Genomic DNA, 18,051 nt, shown 5'->3' on the forward strand with positions numbered 1-18,051 from the left:
ACCTATGGCGTAGATAAAAGCACTCTGAAGTACACTCCATTTCCCATTTATTTTAGCAAATGATTGAAAATATCTGTGAACGCACGCCATCACATTTGTATGAAAGTAATTTTATTCATAAGATCTTCTGGCATGCTGCATTTTCCATGGCATGACTTTATCAGCATTGTGACAGATCTATTCAAGGGCACAACGATAACATTTTTACTATTTGTCCCATAACAATGGCAAATATATAGCTTCCATTTCCAAGCCGACTCATTTGGATATGCAGTAAATCCCATGCAGGCCAAGTTACATATACAGCACTAAATGGAAATAGATCCTATAATTCCTTATAAATGAAGGGAGTGTGAGAATGGCGGCATTAGCACATTAAAGGTGCAGACTTGGAATAGATCCCTGGAGCCAGTGAGGATGTAATAAATACGCAAGTTATAAAACAAGCTGCAATAATGAGTGGAGAGAAATAGAGTAGTGCGCAAATTGTATCAGGCAATGGCGCCTTGCCAATAAATCCCTCGGAATTGAATTGAAAGCGACCCGAGTTACATGAAGGCAATGCTGCTACATATATTTAGATACAATTTATCCAACAGAAAGCAAGAGTGCAACGGGTCGCAGCACCTTGAGGAAAGTGTGTGTGCATAACATTTGCTGGGTGTCAATCAAGAAGAGCGCGGCGCGGCGCGGCGGGTAATAAAGTTGATTTCCTCCCAACGAGGTCCCTCATTTACATATGTTTCATCACCAGCATACTATTATTATTATTATTCCCTCCCTACTTATCACGACGTATGCCAAAATATGTACATCACACTTTCAGATGTGTTTTTTTTTCCGACAGACATCGCTCGCGCGTTGTAATTTAGCATGGATCAAGTCCAATGATTCCGTTTTCATGCTAATATGTAAAGCAATTCATTGCTATTCCCTCTGAAACTGGGAATGCTGAGAGACCATGTCGCTCAGCTCAAGTGCTTCGATATGTTAATGAGGACGTCTCAGTCAATCAGAGCAATACCCAGATGTCAGAACAAAAAAAGCAATAAAGCAATTTGAGGCCTAAACCAGATGTTTACCAAATAGTGGCTCATTATATGAATCAATGCAAAAAAATAATAATACAAAAAATAAATGGCTCCTTCAAATACAGTGCTCGATTTGTGAATCAGAAAAAGATAACAGGTAAGAAGCTATCGGAGGGTTATATAGCAGCTTTGGAATTCTCATTTTAGCAAATTAACTAATTTGCTCCCAAAAATGTGTAAATGCGTTCTATTTAAAATGTTTTAAGTGTCCCAAAGATATATTTATGTTTTTTTAAATTTCATGCTAGAGCATACGGAAAGCTTTGAAGAGGTCGCTTAAAGCAATGGTAGTTATAACAAAAATGGCCAGCAGGTGGCAGCAGAGTATAAGAGATCAACCAGGGCCATGGTGCGACAAGCTCTTTTCCCCAGTGGTTTTAACAGATTTGTGAATAAAGACGAAACTCAGCTATATTCTAATGCTAATTGCTGCATAACGGAAGCAGATACAAATATACTTTTTTTTCCTGAAGAAAGAAGAGATTCTAATCTGTTGTTTTTATGTTGTTGTTATGTTTTTATAGCAATAGAACACAATATTCTGTGGACCTTGCAAAATCAGTCAAAATCCAGTGAAAATGGCTAATGCCCCCCCCCCCTCCCCACCACCAGGCCAACCCCCATCTTTTAAAGCCACACACACTGCCATTGACGGCTATAGACGTAAAAAATTTGAACTATTTCTATTAGTTTCAACTTTTTTTCCACGAGTATGAAAACCTAGAATTGTTTTTATTGTACATTTAGAACAGATATAAAATTGTGTGATTAATCGTGAGTTAACTAGTGAAGTCATGTGAATAATTATGATTTTTAATTGTAATTAATCGCATGACTTCAATAGTTAACTCACGATTAATTACAAATTTTATATCTGTTCTAAATGTATAATAAAAAAGGTTTTCATACTCTTGTTAACAAAAGTGGGAACAAATGTGAAACAAATAAAAATAGTTTAAATGATTTTTTTACGTCTATAGCCGTCATTGGCAGTGAATGAGTTAATATATACAAAATACACAATACAACTGAAGCACACTAGCTTTAGGTGGACTTTCTTCAATACTATGCTGTTGCTGTCAATGACGCATTTTCAAAAGCCATACTGGTGTCACAAAAGAGGAGCTTGTTGTCTCTGCGTTGGTGTAAAGACCACAGGGCTATTCAAAGAGGTCTTCCTATGAAACGGCAAGAACCAGAAGAAGAAGAAGAAAGCTGATGTCTGGTCCGCCCACAACACAACATACACATGTGTGTGATCCTTTTTACTTGTCTTATCTTTAGACTTCAGACTGTGTATTCTCTCGTACCCTGCCAACAACATCTTCCTCGCGCGCGATCGAGCACATTTCCTCAAGAGCTCGACGATGCGCATCTCTCGACCACTCGTTCTTCTACCGACTGGAGGTTTGTTCAACATAATTACATCTGGAGCAGCCCATCAATCACACGTGAAATATGAAAAGATTCACGGCAGGCTCCCGGGGCCAGAAACGTTCATCGCGCCTCCCACTCGTTTCTTCTCGTCCGTCGCTGACGTCAACGCTCCCCGGAACAGGTGGTGGTCGTGGACGACATGGCCTCTTTCTGTATAAAATTTTGTAATGAGGCGAGATGGCCCTGCCACCTGGACCACCAGCAGGGTTTGTAATATGCTTCTCTCGATCTCTGACACCGTCATTAGATTTCTATATGAACACGCCAGCCTTCATTTTTCTTTCCTCCTGCTCACAAGCAGCAGCAGAGATGCTCAAAGAAAAGTTATTCCATTTGGTTGATTTTCTTTAAAAGGAAACGACTTGACCTTTTCCTTACCTTCTTGATCTCACAGCTTCTACTTCCAAGCTCAGGGATAAAATAGAATGTTTCCATCAAGTGCTAAGTTGAGTTGAATTTCACACTGTTGGCTCTGGGACACTGTAAATCCTGATCTGTCTTACCGTATGATTTCAAAGCAGGCTGAACTGCATGATATTGTACTGTATTGTATTATAAAAAAAAAAAAACTTTTAAGAATTTGGCTAAGTTAGCATCTCCACACCTGTGTTTTTTTTTTTGGGGGGGGGGGGGCATTTTATTGTGATGCCACCACAGAAGGATAGCACTGACTGCAAAGAGGAGTCTGATGATAAACAACCAATCACAACACAACCGGTAAATTATTTTATATTTATATTTCAATTGTGTTTTTGGAAAAATCTCAGTCCAGACATAGCAACGACTAATATGGTCAATCACAACATTCTGTAACAGGCTGTGCAATACGATCAGCCTCTCGGGTACTGTTTTGAATTTTACCAGACAACTTTATGTCACCATGTGTGAAAACTCCTTGCCGGTTAGCGGTGTTCCACAAGGTTCAATTTTAGGTCAACCACTTTTTAATTTGTAATGCTGCCACTTAGCGGAGACGTCGGAAAAGTTTTAAGAGTTTTGCCTGGGGCCTCCCGATGTTTGTTGATGTTGGTCTTATATGACATAGCTGTTTGATCATGACAATTGGTACATTTTTGTGTTTTATCTACAGTGCTGTACTCACTTTGTGGACATTTGTTTTTATAGGCGCTATCAATAAAGTTGTTATTATGATTCTTCACGTTTCCCTTTCTTCTGATGACCACAGGCTTTCAAACTGTATTTTAGAAGTGAAGTTCTGGATGGCAGATCATTTGCTACAGCTCAACCATGACGACACTAACCTTTTAGTTATCTTTGACTCTGAGCTCACTCTATTACATATGTTAAACAGAGTGGAAATATGACTTCAACAACCTAAAAAACATAATGTCTGTTTCTCTCTCTCAAGAAAGCACACTTTAATGTCCAGCGGTATTGATTACAGCAGGAGCTTCCTAAAAAAAAACTAGTAACTTGCAATTACTGCAGAATTCGGGCAGCCCGTTTGCTGACGAGGAGCAGAAGCAAAGCACATTATAATGTTTTTAGAGGTTCTGCATTAGCACGGTGTGTTTTAGGGATCGATTTTTAAGATTCTTATTATTAATTCATAAAAGCCATCATGGTCTCAGTATGTCTTGCCTAGCAGATCTTTTCAAATATTGACACTCACAGACCTTCAGGTCCTTTTGATACTGGCATGTTATAATACGCCGACTCAGCTCTTGGCGTGGTTCCAAGTCTGCGGCCCTCATCTTTGGAACAGGCTACCAGTTGGGGCCGCAGAGAGCGTTGATACCCGTCCATTCATTTATTCCCAGTCAATCCCAACTGACTTTGGGGCGAGAGGTAGGGTACACCCTTAACTCGTTGCCAGTCAATCACAGGGCACATAGAGAAACAACCATGCACAGACGCTCACATTTAAAATTTAGAGAATCATTAAATGCCAATGACGGCTATAGACGTAAAAAAACAAAAAAACATTTTAACTGGGCTGGCAGTGAATGAGCCAACTCTGTATTATATCCCAGCACACCCGAACTATGATTCCTGAAAAGTCCCCAAAATGTTTACATTGGACCTAAAGTAATACAGGCTTCCTGACGATGACAGTTTGATCCTAGGAAGAAAAAAATTCATTTTACGACTTGGTCAAGCACCGCCCTTTCCCAGCTGGTACTCGTAGCAAAGGGGTGCCAAAAACCTGTTGTAGTACTTTGGAGTCCTCATCATATTTGACAATAGGTGCATAAACAAAATGCCTGAAGTACCTAAGTGGATTGAAGTGTACTGCTTGATGGAAATAACTTAAAAGACCCTCCATGAATAGGAAGGGCTGTCATGAATCCCATTTGAGCATTTCTACACCCAACGCTCCATTTCTATTTTCCAGCATACACACGCCGGATACGCAAAGTCTGCGCCTCTCCACTCTGTCCGCCTCCACACTCTGCCTAAACCTCTTGGCACCTTCCCAACGCTGCTCCCAGGCAGTCAGCAGAAAGGGACACTGCAGTCCATGCAAGGATGGGAAATGCGCTTACGGCAAAGCAATGACCTCCCAGATAATGTGTGATGTTAATCCAGGTGAGCGACAAAAAAGAAAAACACATTGTGCTCCACATTCATTTTCAGGAATGGCAGTCGGCTGATTCGTTATGAGGTTTGACATATATTCCACTACAGTGTGAGTGAGTGGTTTTTTTTGTATGTGTGTGCGTATGCACGGCGGGGAGGGGATGAGGACGAGTAGGATGCAGCAGACAAAGGAGTAGTTGTTTATTCAAGGAACAATCGCTTATCCCCGGAGCCTGCTTATCTCGTCTCCGCAGTGCATTTGAGCATAAGTATGTGCATCTAAATGAAGCCTGATAAACTTGCAAATATATTTGTGTAAAAATGAAAATACTTCTGCCACGGGGAAAGGGAGTTTGTGTGTAGTGTGATTTTGTTAAGCCCGCATATCTTAGAAAATATCAAAAAATTCCTTTCTGTGAAAGTGGACACCTCATATTGATGAACTTTTTGGACTTCTCGATGGTATAGCTGATGGCAGTGACTTGTGGGATACCACAGGGGTCTATTCCGAGACTTCTTTTGCTCAACTTTAAATGCTTCCTATTAAGAATTTGTAACTATACAGACTCTTAAGATGGCATCTCACGCTTTGCCGGATGTTTGCAAACAGTTTTTGTTGACGGCAAGACATTTTTGTTATATTAAAACCTTACACCCAGGTTTGAAATTGAGTGGTAACAATGGACTAAATTTAAAATGAATTCAATAATATCAGCCTTTTTTAACTCAAAAACATAAACAGAGGTTTACTGTCTAAATCTTACTTTCTGGCTCAAAGAATCTATCCACGCATTTATCTCTCTCAGGAAAGACTGTAATGGCCATCTCACAGGAGTACATCCAAGTTACATCCAGAACGCTGTTGCTTGGGTCCTGACTCGAACCAAGAAGTACGACCACATCAGTCCCAAGCTGAGGTTTCTACACTGGCTTTTTGTTGCTCAGAGAACAGATTTCAAAACAGCTTTGTTGTGTATAAGTCTTTCCATAGCCTGGCAACAAAGTACATCTCTGACATGTTGGTTCCATATGAACCATCCCAGACCTTCACAACCTCAGGGACATGTCTTCTCTTGATGTCCAGAGTTAGAACTAAACACGGTGAAGCTGTGTTTCAATTCCAGGCAGCTAAACTCGGGAACAGCCTTCCTGATGATGTGAGACAGGCTTTTGCTGTGACAATGTTTTAAGTCTAGACTGAAAATGATCCTGTTCAGCTATGCTTATTCCAACTGAAAGTGTGAAACTGCACTCTGCTCTTGTAAATAATGCAACACTAAAGAACTTTCAGTTTACGTTGATTATGGAGGCTCCATATGGACAAACGTGTTAATGTTATGGCCTGAAGGAAGACCATATTTCCCAGGAGGACAAGCGCATTGTGTCGTTTTTGAGCTTACACCAGCGAGCGAAAACCAGGCCAATGTGGATCCTTGACTGTCCTTTTATCCGGGTAGCTTCTCTTTTTTTTTTTGTCTCCTCAAAACTTTACAGTTGTTTTGCAGCTTCTGCCAGGAAAGCAGTAATTGGGAGTCGACATTCAAATCGACTTCCGTCTTTGGAACAAATGGGTAAAGGGAGTGATGTATGCCCTAAAGCAGTCAGCACGTTTGTAGTTTTGTGTGTGTCAGTGTTCCTACCATCCTCCTCAAAGTTGCTTAATGCCAGTAAAAATGATACAGAACCCCTCAGGCCTTAGCAAAGGTTCCATTCAACTAGTTTTGAGTCGATGATTCATCAGAAGAGTTATGAAAATATTTGATTAAGGTTGAAAAGTTCCTTAGTGCTACTTTAAACTCATTATTACATTTTATTGATTGTTTTAATTGTAATTGCATGTTCTCAACTTGTCTTTGTTTAAAAAAAAAAAAGTAAAGCACTGTGAATTGTGCTTTACAATTAAGTCTGCCTTGCCTTGCCAATATGATATAGTAAGCATAAGAAGAAAATTACCTTTGCAGAAGCCTGACCTATCTACCATTAAAATACATATATCTGTTCCTCTGAGGAAGAAATACATCCATAAACTTTGAAGAGTATCATTGAACACCGTGATCAACAGAAAGAAGCTACATCCAGTATGACCTTTAGATACTCCAGCCTCAGTGTTTCAGACAAAAATAAATTGAGTTCTTGCTTGGAAGTATAATACATCATCACAGAAAAATTGTCATCAGAGTCATGATCGCACCATTGTGAATGGTGCTTGACATTTTTTTGTTGCAAACTTAAGACTGGTGAGTTCCGTTTTTTCTCAAGCAAAATTGTTATGCTGCATCAGCCAGAACGAAGCCTTGACTAAAAACAATGGATGCGTCTTACATAATTTACTTTTGGCCCACGGCAGGAAGTCACATTTAATCTGAGAGGAGACTGAGGGCACTGAGTGTACAGGAAAGTGGACACTGTGGGGAATGATACTTGAGTCCAGTGCTAATGCTATCAATTTGTGTTTTTGTAATTTCTAGCAGTGTATCTTGTAATGCTAGTCAAAAGCTCAGATGACTAGATATGATAAATAGCATGGTGTACCACGTAGTAGTGGAAAAGCAACATTAGCTCATACAAAAGGGTCATAAGCTATGAGCTACTGGTTGCGTTCCTACACTTTACAGCTCATATTGCCACTTTTACTCTATGGCACCTCCTGGGCTTTACTTTTCACTGTCAAAAGCAGGTAGTATTGTTAGCGTTGGGTCAAGGTTCTGACATAAAACCTATATAGGAGACATTTTGAAACATTTGAGGATACCCATGCTAACGTTAGCTTGCCCCGCTGCTGTGCCTTAACTGTGGACGTTGCAATATTCCGTCGTCTTCTCTTTGCTCTCAGTCGTTTTCCAAAACGTTTCGGTCACTCATGAACAAGAGGATAAAAGGACCATCAGCAATAATGGCGTTCCAGAACTACAGTCATGTTAAAGACGTGGTTGGTTGTCCACGGTATGCTTGAAGATGCTTCAGTTTCTGATAGCAGCCCTACGCTAACAGGCGAAGGTATCCTAGGTTTGAACGTGCTTCAGTGAACACGGGGTAAAGGACGGGTGGATAATGAGGACAGCTCCTGGAAGAGGATATCTTCTCGATGTCAGATGTCATAGATGGAACTAGATGTTGGTTCGCACTGATCCTATTACCAGTCATGCATACATCTTGACTAGTCATTCATGTAGTTTGGCTCTCTATCGGTAAATCACTTGTGTCACTGTAGGGTACTTTATTATGAACCACATTACTATATTCATGATTCCATCCATTGGATTATAATTATATTCTATTCTTAGCATTGATCTTCAATGAACAATGTTTGCAAGGACACAAATTAGGAACAGTCGTGCGTTCCAGCCTTGAGAATGACAAGGCCACAGGTTTCTAGTTGCTATGCCAACACATACATTTGAGAGTGATTGCTTTGACCACATGAGCGTGAGTGTGAGTTTGGCTACAAATAGGTTTGCATGCATCACACTGACACGCGCCTTTAATTCGAACACGAAGCGTTAACAGGTTTTCTTTATAACCTTGACAGCGACGAAGCCAAATTGCAAAGCAGTTACCAAGCAATACAAACACAAAATACAAGGTATTTAATATCAAAAATTATCTACAACAACCTTGACAGTTTGCAGTTTCTAAAAGATGACTTAAATGCAGAAACATCCTCTGTTAGGGTGGATACTTTATTGTTTGCAGGTTCTCAAAACGCCATAAACCACCGCTTGTTAAATCAGAACACTTTATTGTATTCTATCTGCACACTGACTGTCAAATAAAACCAATTTTCACAAACGGATCCCGTTAAGAAAAGAAAAAGTTATCTACCGCCAGAAGATTGCGGCTGCAACGACTATGACGGTAAGGCATGCAATCAATACGACTCTTCAACCATTCCATTTTACTGGGCACAATGCGACACCAACACGCCTCACATTTTCCTTTTTGACCTCGTCCGTTATATTATTCCTTACTTTTTATACAAGGCTTCTGCTGTGCCCTTTTGTTGGTAGATTGTCAGCTTCTGTTTAAGCATTGTCACAACGCTCTCTTTTTCCATCTTGAAAACTTTTTCTCACTTTGTGTGATGACACTCGGCTGTACAAAAAGAGTTTTAAAAAGCATCGACTCGCGTGTGTGTGATACTGCGTACTTTAGACATCTATTCACTACATATTGGAGAAGGAAAGCCAATTGTGGTGACAATGTTACAAAATTATCAGCATAATTAGTAACATGACCAAACTCATAACTATACAGTATATTGCTGTGGTGGTAGGATATCAAATCAATGTTCCCCATTGAAATGAAGTAAAATGCCATTAATCTGTTCTTGCTCCACCCAAAAAACATCTACAGGGTTTCTCCAAATGCTTAACTTATTCACTCCCAACCGTTTTCAATGAAGCAACCCCCTTCGCTCCCGGCTGTGTTACCGGATTTTGACTGATTTTGCAGGGCCCACAGAATATTGTATTATATTGCTATAAAAACATGGAACCAACCAAAAGTAAAAGATTAGATTCTCTTCTTTCATTAGCAATTAGCATTAGAATATAGCTAAGTTTCATCATTATTCACAAATCTGTTTAAAACTGTGGGGAAAACAGCTTTTTGCAACATGTCCCTGGTTGATCTCTTATACTCTGCTGCCACCTGTCGGTCATTTTAGTAATAACTACCCTTGCTTCAACCGTTTTCTTTAGTTCAGAGGCTGCATCAAAGCCTTCTGTATGCTCTAGCATGAAAACAAAAACGTATAAATACGTTTTTGGGATACATGTAATATTTTAAATAGAACATATTTATACGTTTTTGGGGAGCAAATCAGTTAATAATAGTAATTTTCTTGGTAAATAGACTTTTTATATGCCCCTTTAACTACACCATATGGTGCCCAAAGCGCTTTACAAAGCCCCACATTCTTGTTAGCATTTGGCTAAACTGACTGTTGTAAGGCAAAGCTATGTAGTTGTTAAAATACGTGTTTATATACTTCAACTGGGAGGGGCAATTAACAACTTGAAGCCAACATACAGGACTGGCATTCGCAAAAAAATGGCCAAAAAACAGCTCATACCAAATTGCGAAATATATATATATATATATATATATATATATATAGTTTTTTTTAATGAAATACACATTGCTTTTTTCCCTGTTTTCACCAATTTCACACAGTCACATACCAACTCGATCCACTCGAGCACCGCTCACTCTTAGCAACGATCGCTCTTAGCACTGGTAATTAATAACAAAACTACAAAACGACTTCACATTTACACCGCCGTTGTAATCATGACATGGAATAACAACATTTACCGAGTTGTACCTCATCCATTGCTGCCGCTGGCCTGACTCCAGTCTCCTCCTCTATCCAAACACTTGACTCATGAAAACATGTGCTTTAAACCTCCTCACAGACACAAACGCTGGCAGCCCCATCCGCAGGAATAAAACTGTCATCATTGCCTGCTTTGTAAACGCTCAAGTGTATCGGAGGCTTTGCCCTAGGTGGTCTGTTTATTCAGCTGTCTGACTGGACACATGCGCTTGGCCGGAGGCACCGTTGAAGAAGAATAATAATAAAAAAAATCTCCGTTCACACAGGATGAAATTGAAAGCAAATGTGTAATGAAAGCAGCGGGGTGTCCAGTAATGAATGAGCAAAGCAACTTAAAAGGTGTATACAAGAAAGCAGTAAAGACACAAGACACACTTTAAAAGAGAGAAAATGGAAAAAGCACCGTGAATTGTCTCACGGGTGTTTCGAGGTGAAAAGAAAAGATGATGTTCAGTCATGGAGAATCGATAGGTAATCCACCTGGATTAGTTCAAAATCACAACAGTGGCTTGGGAGTGCGTGTGCGTGTGCGTGGGCGTGTGTGAGAGATGCGACTGAGAGAAAATGGCCACTGGAAATGCAGGCGCAGAGGCAGCAAGTTCACTAACCAATAATATTATACATAACATCACATAGTATATTCATCTCTTCTCAATTATATTTTCATCCTGGGGATCAATAGGAGAAATGAGAACATGGGTGGTAAATTATGGCCTGTGAGTAATAGGCTGAAATTGCCGAATGCAAATGCAGGATTATCGATTAAAGGATTTGCAAGGGGATTTGGGTTTAGCTTCATTTAAGATGTTTAGAGGCACATTTTAAGCACAGTTGGAACTTTCCGAGTACCGTTTTGTCTTTGGACTGCGGAAACTTATTTCTATGTTAATTCTCCCCTCATTGAAACATTCCCCTATGATGTGGCAATATATTCAGTTTTACTTGATTAAAAAGAGGGAAACACCAAGTGGTCTTTGTGGTTCATACCTTGAAAGGGAGATATTGTACAGCAAGCACAGAATGCACGATTCAAGGTCACCTGACTCAGGAGTCACCTCGTGATCACAAACTTAAAATTAGTGCTGCAACATTTAATCGAGTCATTCGAGTCAATTTCACACTCTCATTCGCTGACACCCACGTCACTCACCAGGCCCTGCCCCGCCTTTAAAAAACGATACACACTCCAAGTCACAGAGAGTACGGTACAACATCAGGAAAGTCACCCTGATTGGACAAAAATAAAACTTGCAACTCATGCACATTGTGTTTAACACAGAGGTGGGCAATCTCGGTCCTCGAGGGCCGGAGTCCTGCAGGTTTTGGAGGTTTCTCACTTCCAATATAAGCTGATTCCAATCAACAGGATCGTTATCAGGCTTATGCGGAGCTTGCTGATGAGCTGATCATATATCAGCTGTGTTGAAGAAGGGCAACATACAAAACCTGCAGGATTCCGGCCCTCGATGCCTCGATTTTAATACTTTGTCCCGCACTCTCAAAAACGTATTTATACGTTGTTGTTTTTTTTAAAATGCTAGAGGATACAGAAGACTTTGATACAGCTTCTAACATGAAGAGGTCGCTTAAAGCAATGGTAGTTATTACAAAAAACGGCCAGTAGGTGGCAGCACAGTATAAGAGATCAGCCAGGGCCATGTTGCAACAAGCTCTTTTTGACAGTGTTTTCAACAGGTTTGTGAATAATGATGAAATTTGGCTATATTCTAATGCTAATTGCTGCAAAACGGAAACAGATACAAATATACTTTTTTCCTGATGAAAGAAGAAACTCTAATCTTCTGGTAGGTTCCATGTTTTTCATAGCATTAGAACACAATATTCTGCGGACCTTGCAAAATCAGAATCAGTCAAAATCCAGTAAAACAGCCGGCAGCGAAGGGGGTTGCTTCAGTGAAAATGGCTGGGAGTGAATGAGTTAATAATGCAAATTATTATCCAATTACTCAATTACTTAATGAGATAGTTGGTAGTAGACTCAATTCTAAAAATATTTAATAGATGCGCCTGCAGTGCAACATACAGTTGTTTACTTGAAACAAAGAATGCAAAAATAACAAGATAATGACATTATTACGTGATTACTATTGTACATTTTCATGTGCCGCACCTTTGAAATGTTGAAATACACTCACAGATGTGCCTATCTTCCGAATAACCAAAATGGTTACAGGTTACGGCCCCACCTGTTGTTTTGACAATGTGGCTACCTTTTCCCGTGGACCCAGATTTCATTTTTAAACCTCGTCTGTGTGAACGGAGATCTCTTTGAGACCCCGCAGTAGGGAGAACATTATTGATTTTTTTTCAAATGTGTGTAGAATGTTTAGCAGATGAGAACGTCCATCAGAACTTGTTTCATCTGCCAATTTGTGTCTTCCCGACTTGATGCACGACGCTGCGTGAATGCACGCACATCCCAGAATAGGACGGCTAATTTCGCCTGATTAGCACTCTTGTCGGGATTGTGTGGGAGTGAACATAATGCTCGTGCGGCATGCTCGTACTCGGGCATAATTACCCCTTTCTCACTCGTGACGCGTGTTCTCGTCAACAAGAGACGCGCCATTAAATCCATTCTTCAAAATCCAACCATCCTGAGAACCTGCCTCAGTAGATTCCTCGTTTAAATCCATCCGTGGATGGATGGATGCAGAGCCGTTGATAGAGAGATGTTTGGCCAACTCGGTTTCAGCAGGGTAACAAGATGGCGTCCGTGTGTCATGTGACCAACAGTTGACCAATCACAGCGTTGTTAACACTACAGATGGACGGATGGCAAAACTTCTGTCCAACTGTAGTCACAAGAACATCACGTTGCATGAAGATGGTTGTAATAAACACTACGCTGTGACTGGTCAACTGCTGGTCACATGACATATGGACGCCATCTTGTTATCCTGCTGAAACTGAGTTGGCCAAACTCTCTATCTACGGATCTGCATCCATCCATCCATCCATCCAACCCATTTTCTATAGCCATCATTACGCCACCCTGGGATGTGGTTTAATCAGTTTGCCCGAAACGCAATGCGGCGTGGAATTTGGGACATCAATTTTTTCCGCCATATTCTCCATTTGTAGGTCTTGCTACAAAACTAGACTACAGGTGGGAAAAAAAACGCCCAAACATTTTGGGCAAACAGGTCTGCCGGGGCCACTAGGAATATAAAACATAGCATAATGGCGATTAAACAACATGAGAAACACATAAAAAAATGTACTATAACCATCCGAGGACAAATTAAATGGCCACTGATAGGAAACACGCAGCAGCGCTCGGTGTCTAAGTTGGATTTTAAGCGACCATATTTGGCTGTAAAAAAAAACAAACAGGTGTTGCTCATTACAGTGCTAATTGCTCTACTCCATTCAGGTATGCAGTCTCGCGCTCCGCGCTGTAGCATGCTGCCGCAGTGGCGAGGCTTAATGATGTACCTGAGAGTCACAGCTAATGTCATTAGAAACACCCGTTTGGACCACAATTAAAAGTTTCTAAGTTTTCATGTAAACACACACACAAAAAAAGGCCTTGAAGTTGAGACGCGAACATCTGCAGAGGGAAGTCGACACGCTTGTTCACATTAAATGTGATGTTCGATCCCACTGCTCTTCATTTATTTTGATAGGTTTTTGTCCCCGTGTTAGGGCTGGGTGATTTAGCCTTGAATTAAGAAAAATAACACTGGAGAGTGAAGATGTAGACCGTTACGTTAGCTTGTTAAGTTAGCTGATAGCTCGCGGCCCTTTGCTTGGTCAAAAGCTAGCGTTTTTACATGTGTGCTGTGTTTAAAGAATTAAACACGCAAACATAATATGTTTCTATTAAACTGTTGCCCTAAATGTTAAAAGCAAAACCCGCAGCCATTGGACGGTTTGATCGTAGGATCGTAACAGCATTTTAGCTGACTCGGGAGTTTAACATTCATAGCAGGACCAACGCATCCACACAGGAAATGAACTCACTCCACTCGCCACGATGGAAAATGAAAGTGCTCTGACCTGCAGAGCAAATCAAGGAAGAGCTGCACTTTTTACAAGACTGTTAAAAAAAAATGTAGACGTTCAAAAACTCACAACAAACAGGACAGGCAAGTCATTGTGATTCATTTTTAAGGCAGTATTTTCTTCTTTTGAGCCTCCTAATCATTTTTAAATAATCTTTGGTGCTTGATCTTAAATGGAAAATAGCCTTGAGGACAATTCAATGAAAAAAATAATTACAACTTGGATGACGGGGAACGGAGCAGCTCTGGCAAAGCTATTGTATTAAATATTGCTTTGTCCACTTGAAAGAAAGACACAATTTTATTTCACTGACAAATGCCAACAAATAGCACAAGTAGAAAATAGCTTTCAAAAAAAACATAATAAATTAAAATGTGTTGTGGTACCTGGCAAGAGAGGCTGTCCGGTGATGCCCATTGGAGGCATCCCCAGGTTGTTCATGGCGGTGGCCCAGGCGTTGGGGTCTGACATGGGCATCGATATGGAGTTGGACTCCATGGCCATGTTATGGATCCCCTCTGAAGAGATAAACAATAAATAAAAGGTCATTGCGAGGAGAAAATGTTACCAATCTGAAAAACAAACCCTGCTCTGAACTGCTGTTTCCATGCCGATGTCGTAGTGAGCAGAAACTGTGCCTCGAGGATGTAGCTCAACTTCACATAGCTGACTGGATGTTGCGCCTTAGACGGCAAACTTTCTGAGACTCAAATAAAAAAATCCACCCTTGCAGTGCACTCCATTTTGCCTCAGGACATGAGTCATCAAATATCATGTTTACGCTTCTGAAAAAGTGTTTCCAAATTTCATTTCCCTCATGTCATTTACATACAAAATTGTTTGTAAACCTCTGTTAATGAAATAAAAACCCACAGTTGCCACAGAAATAACTTGAATCCAACAAAAGTAATAATACAAATATAATAAAAACTAACCAATCAAAATCAGATATTACTTTTAAATTGTGGTTCAACTTAATTATTTTAAAAACCAAACTCATGAAAGAGGTACGGACAAAATCGATGGCACTCCTAGAAAAGATTGGACATAACGACCACAGGGACATGTTCAACCAAGGTGTGTCCGTCCTCCAATTAGCATCGCAGGTGTCCTCAAAGTTGCAAAAGGGTGACAAGTAGTCACTGTGTATTTTGGTGACACGATGTGTAAAACACTAAATGTGGACCAAAGGAAGCGAAGGAGCAAGTTGTACCAGGAGATTAGAAAGAAAATTATCTGTCTATCTATCTATCTATCCATCTATCTGTCCTCCATCCGACTATCTAGCTTATAGCCAACTAGCGATTTAACTTAATATTTAGCTAGCAATGTAGTTTAATATTCAGCTAGCTAGAAATCTATCTATCCATCTATCTGTCTGTCTAGCTTATAGGTACCTAACCTAGCAATTTAACTTAATATTTAGCTAGCAATGTAGTTTAATATCCAGCTAGCTTCCAATCTGTCCGTCCGTCTATCTGTTTTATAGCTACCTAGCGATTTAGCTAGCAATGTAGTTTAATATCTATCTATCTATCTATCTGTGATAGATAGATATAGATATTATCTACCTGTATATTAATATCTATCCATCCGTCCATCCATCCACATTAAGGAAAGAACGGCAAAAACACATTGAGGACACAACTGACCTAAAGTTAGTTTTATTGAAATTTTTTAAATCCTCATTATTTTTGTCCTGCTAAATTCCCCATGAGGACCGGTATGCACCATGAAAGCCAGAAGGTTGTTGTCATGGCATCTCCAATCACATCCTCTCCTTTTAGAGGAGAGCTGAGTGCAGGCTGCCATGACCCTGCAGCCTCACTCAGAACACTCTTGGAAAATTATCCATCTCTCTGCGGTCTTTTATTATGATTCCCCCTCACTGGAAATGAACAGGGACTAGTTTCACATGCGGCGATAATCTTGACAGCCAACTTCCACCCAGTGTCAAAGTGTGATTATCTGGGCACAACTGACGCTTGGCAGCTCAAACTGTGGGAAATCACAAACGTTTGTATAAATAACGTCCCCTATAATAGCAAGCCCGCAGTCACGTCGCATTGAACGCATCACGTGCGCTCAGCCGGGTGGCCGCGGTCCATTTCACCGCTCGAGAGCACCTTTCACTCTCTCCTCTGCTCGCCCTCTGTCCAGCTGACGGGGCCGCAAATTGCTGCGAGAGCCAAACTGCCCCCTCGCCGCCCCGTGACCACACAGCGCTGTTCATCACGGACAGCCAAAGCTGTGTGTGTGTTCAACAGAAGCAGAATGCAGTGCAAACAACGGGTTTGTCGAAAAACGTTTCTCGCCATCGTGAGGAGGATGAGGACGCTTTGCTGGTGACGGGGACTTCAAGAGGAAGCGTGTATTTGCGGATGCTTTTAGTACACTTAAGGCTGCAATCAGAGGCTGCATATCAGCAAGGCTGAATACACTTTGAATGGTGATGGCTTCAGGACCACTGGGACTCAAGACCTCTTATCCAACCAGCCATTTTCCATAGCGCTGGTACTCACTAGGAACACGGATGAGCTGGAGGCTAACCAGCTGACTTTAGAGGCCAGGTACACCCTGGACTGGTCACTAAGATTAGGGATAGACCGATAATCGGCCTGGTCGATTACCAGCGGCGGGATCAGCCTTTTTTCAAAATTTGACGGCCAATAAAAAGGTAAAGCTGAAACCAGTTTAATCTTAGGGAACTATTTATTTAAATTCTCACTTTATAAGAGATGCTGCTGACCCTGGCAAACTTCTGAACCTTTTGTTTTTGTTCGACATTAAAACAAAGAAATGTGAAAGTTTAAGAATTATTTTTTTTGTTTTTTATTGGGAAAAAAACAGAGCTATGGCATTTACTTTTATAAGTCGCACTGATAACCTTGGGAGCTCCCTGGACATTTTTTTAAATTATTATTTTTCATTAATTTTTTTGGAAATTTAAAATGAAGTATATTGTCCAAGATAAAAAAAATCTACATGTTGAAAAGTCTGAAAAATTATTCAATAAGCTGTAATGCTTTAAAACAACAAAGCTTGGTAATTGTATTTAAAAAACAAATTTGATGGCAATCTCCCCTTTACTGAAAATGAATATCGGCTTCAAATATCGGTTATCGGCCTCCTTAACTACTAATAATCGGCATTGATATTGGCCCAGAAAAAACGGTATATCTCTAACTTAGATGGGGCTTTTGAACAAAACAGGAACCTAAAAAGGTGACCTTAAAGGGATACTTGACTCATTGAGCCATTTTCAGCAGTAAAAAGGTAATATTTTGTCCAGAATTAATTAATACCTTTAAAAACTTTTTTTTCCCACTTGCTGTCTACTGAAGATGACATCACCTGTGCTGAGGAAGTAGGTAATGACCTATCACGGCTCAGTTTGCTGACCAAACCCAGAAAAACAGGTGAGCCATAATTGGTCGTTACCTACTTCCTCAGCACAGATGATGTCATCTTCAGTCGACAGCAAGTGGAAAAAAATAATTTACAAAACCTTCTGTTTTCTAACAAGTAAAGTTTCCAAAACTCCCTATTTTATTTTCCCGGAAATTCTCCACTCCAAGTGCCACTAATTCCCTACGGCCAATTAAGTGGTTGAGA

At 40.4% G+C, this 18,051-nt stretch overlaps 1 protein-coding gene across 9 annotated transcripts in view; it reads right to left on the reverse strand.

The window, feature by feature from the left end:
- Positions 1-18,051, reverse strand: part of enox2 (ecto-NOX disulfide-thiol exchanger 2) — a 164,608-nt gene that overhangs the window by 44,467 nt on the left and 102,090 nt on the right. For all 9 annotated transcript variants that reach the window (XM_086085302.1, XM_086085300.1, XM_086085304.1 and 6 more), the window contains one exon: positions 14,823-14,954. In XM_086085302.1, coding sequence (XP_085941428.1) covers positions 14,823-14,954 — 132 coding nt within the window. The remainder of the gene's footprint in view (positions 1-14,822; positions 14,955-18,051) is intronic.

Source organism: Leptonotus elevatus, chromosome 9 (assembly GCF_054856555.1).
Source record: "Leptonotus elevatus isolate MCC_2025b chromosome 9, RoL_Lele_1.0, whole genome shotgun sequence".
In the NCBI taxonomy this organism is placed as follows: Eukaryota; Metazoa; Chordata; class Actinopteri; order Syngnathiformes; family Syngnathidae; genus Leptonotus; species Leptonotus elevatus.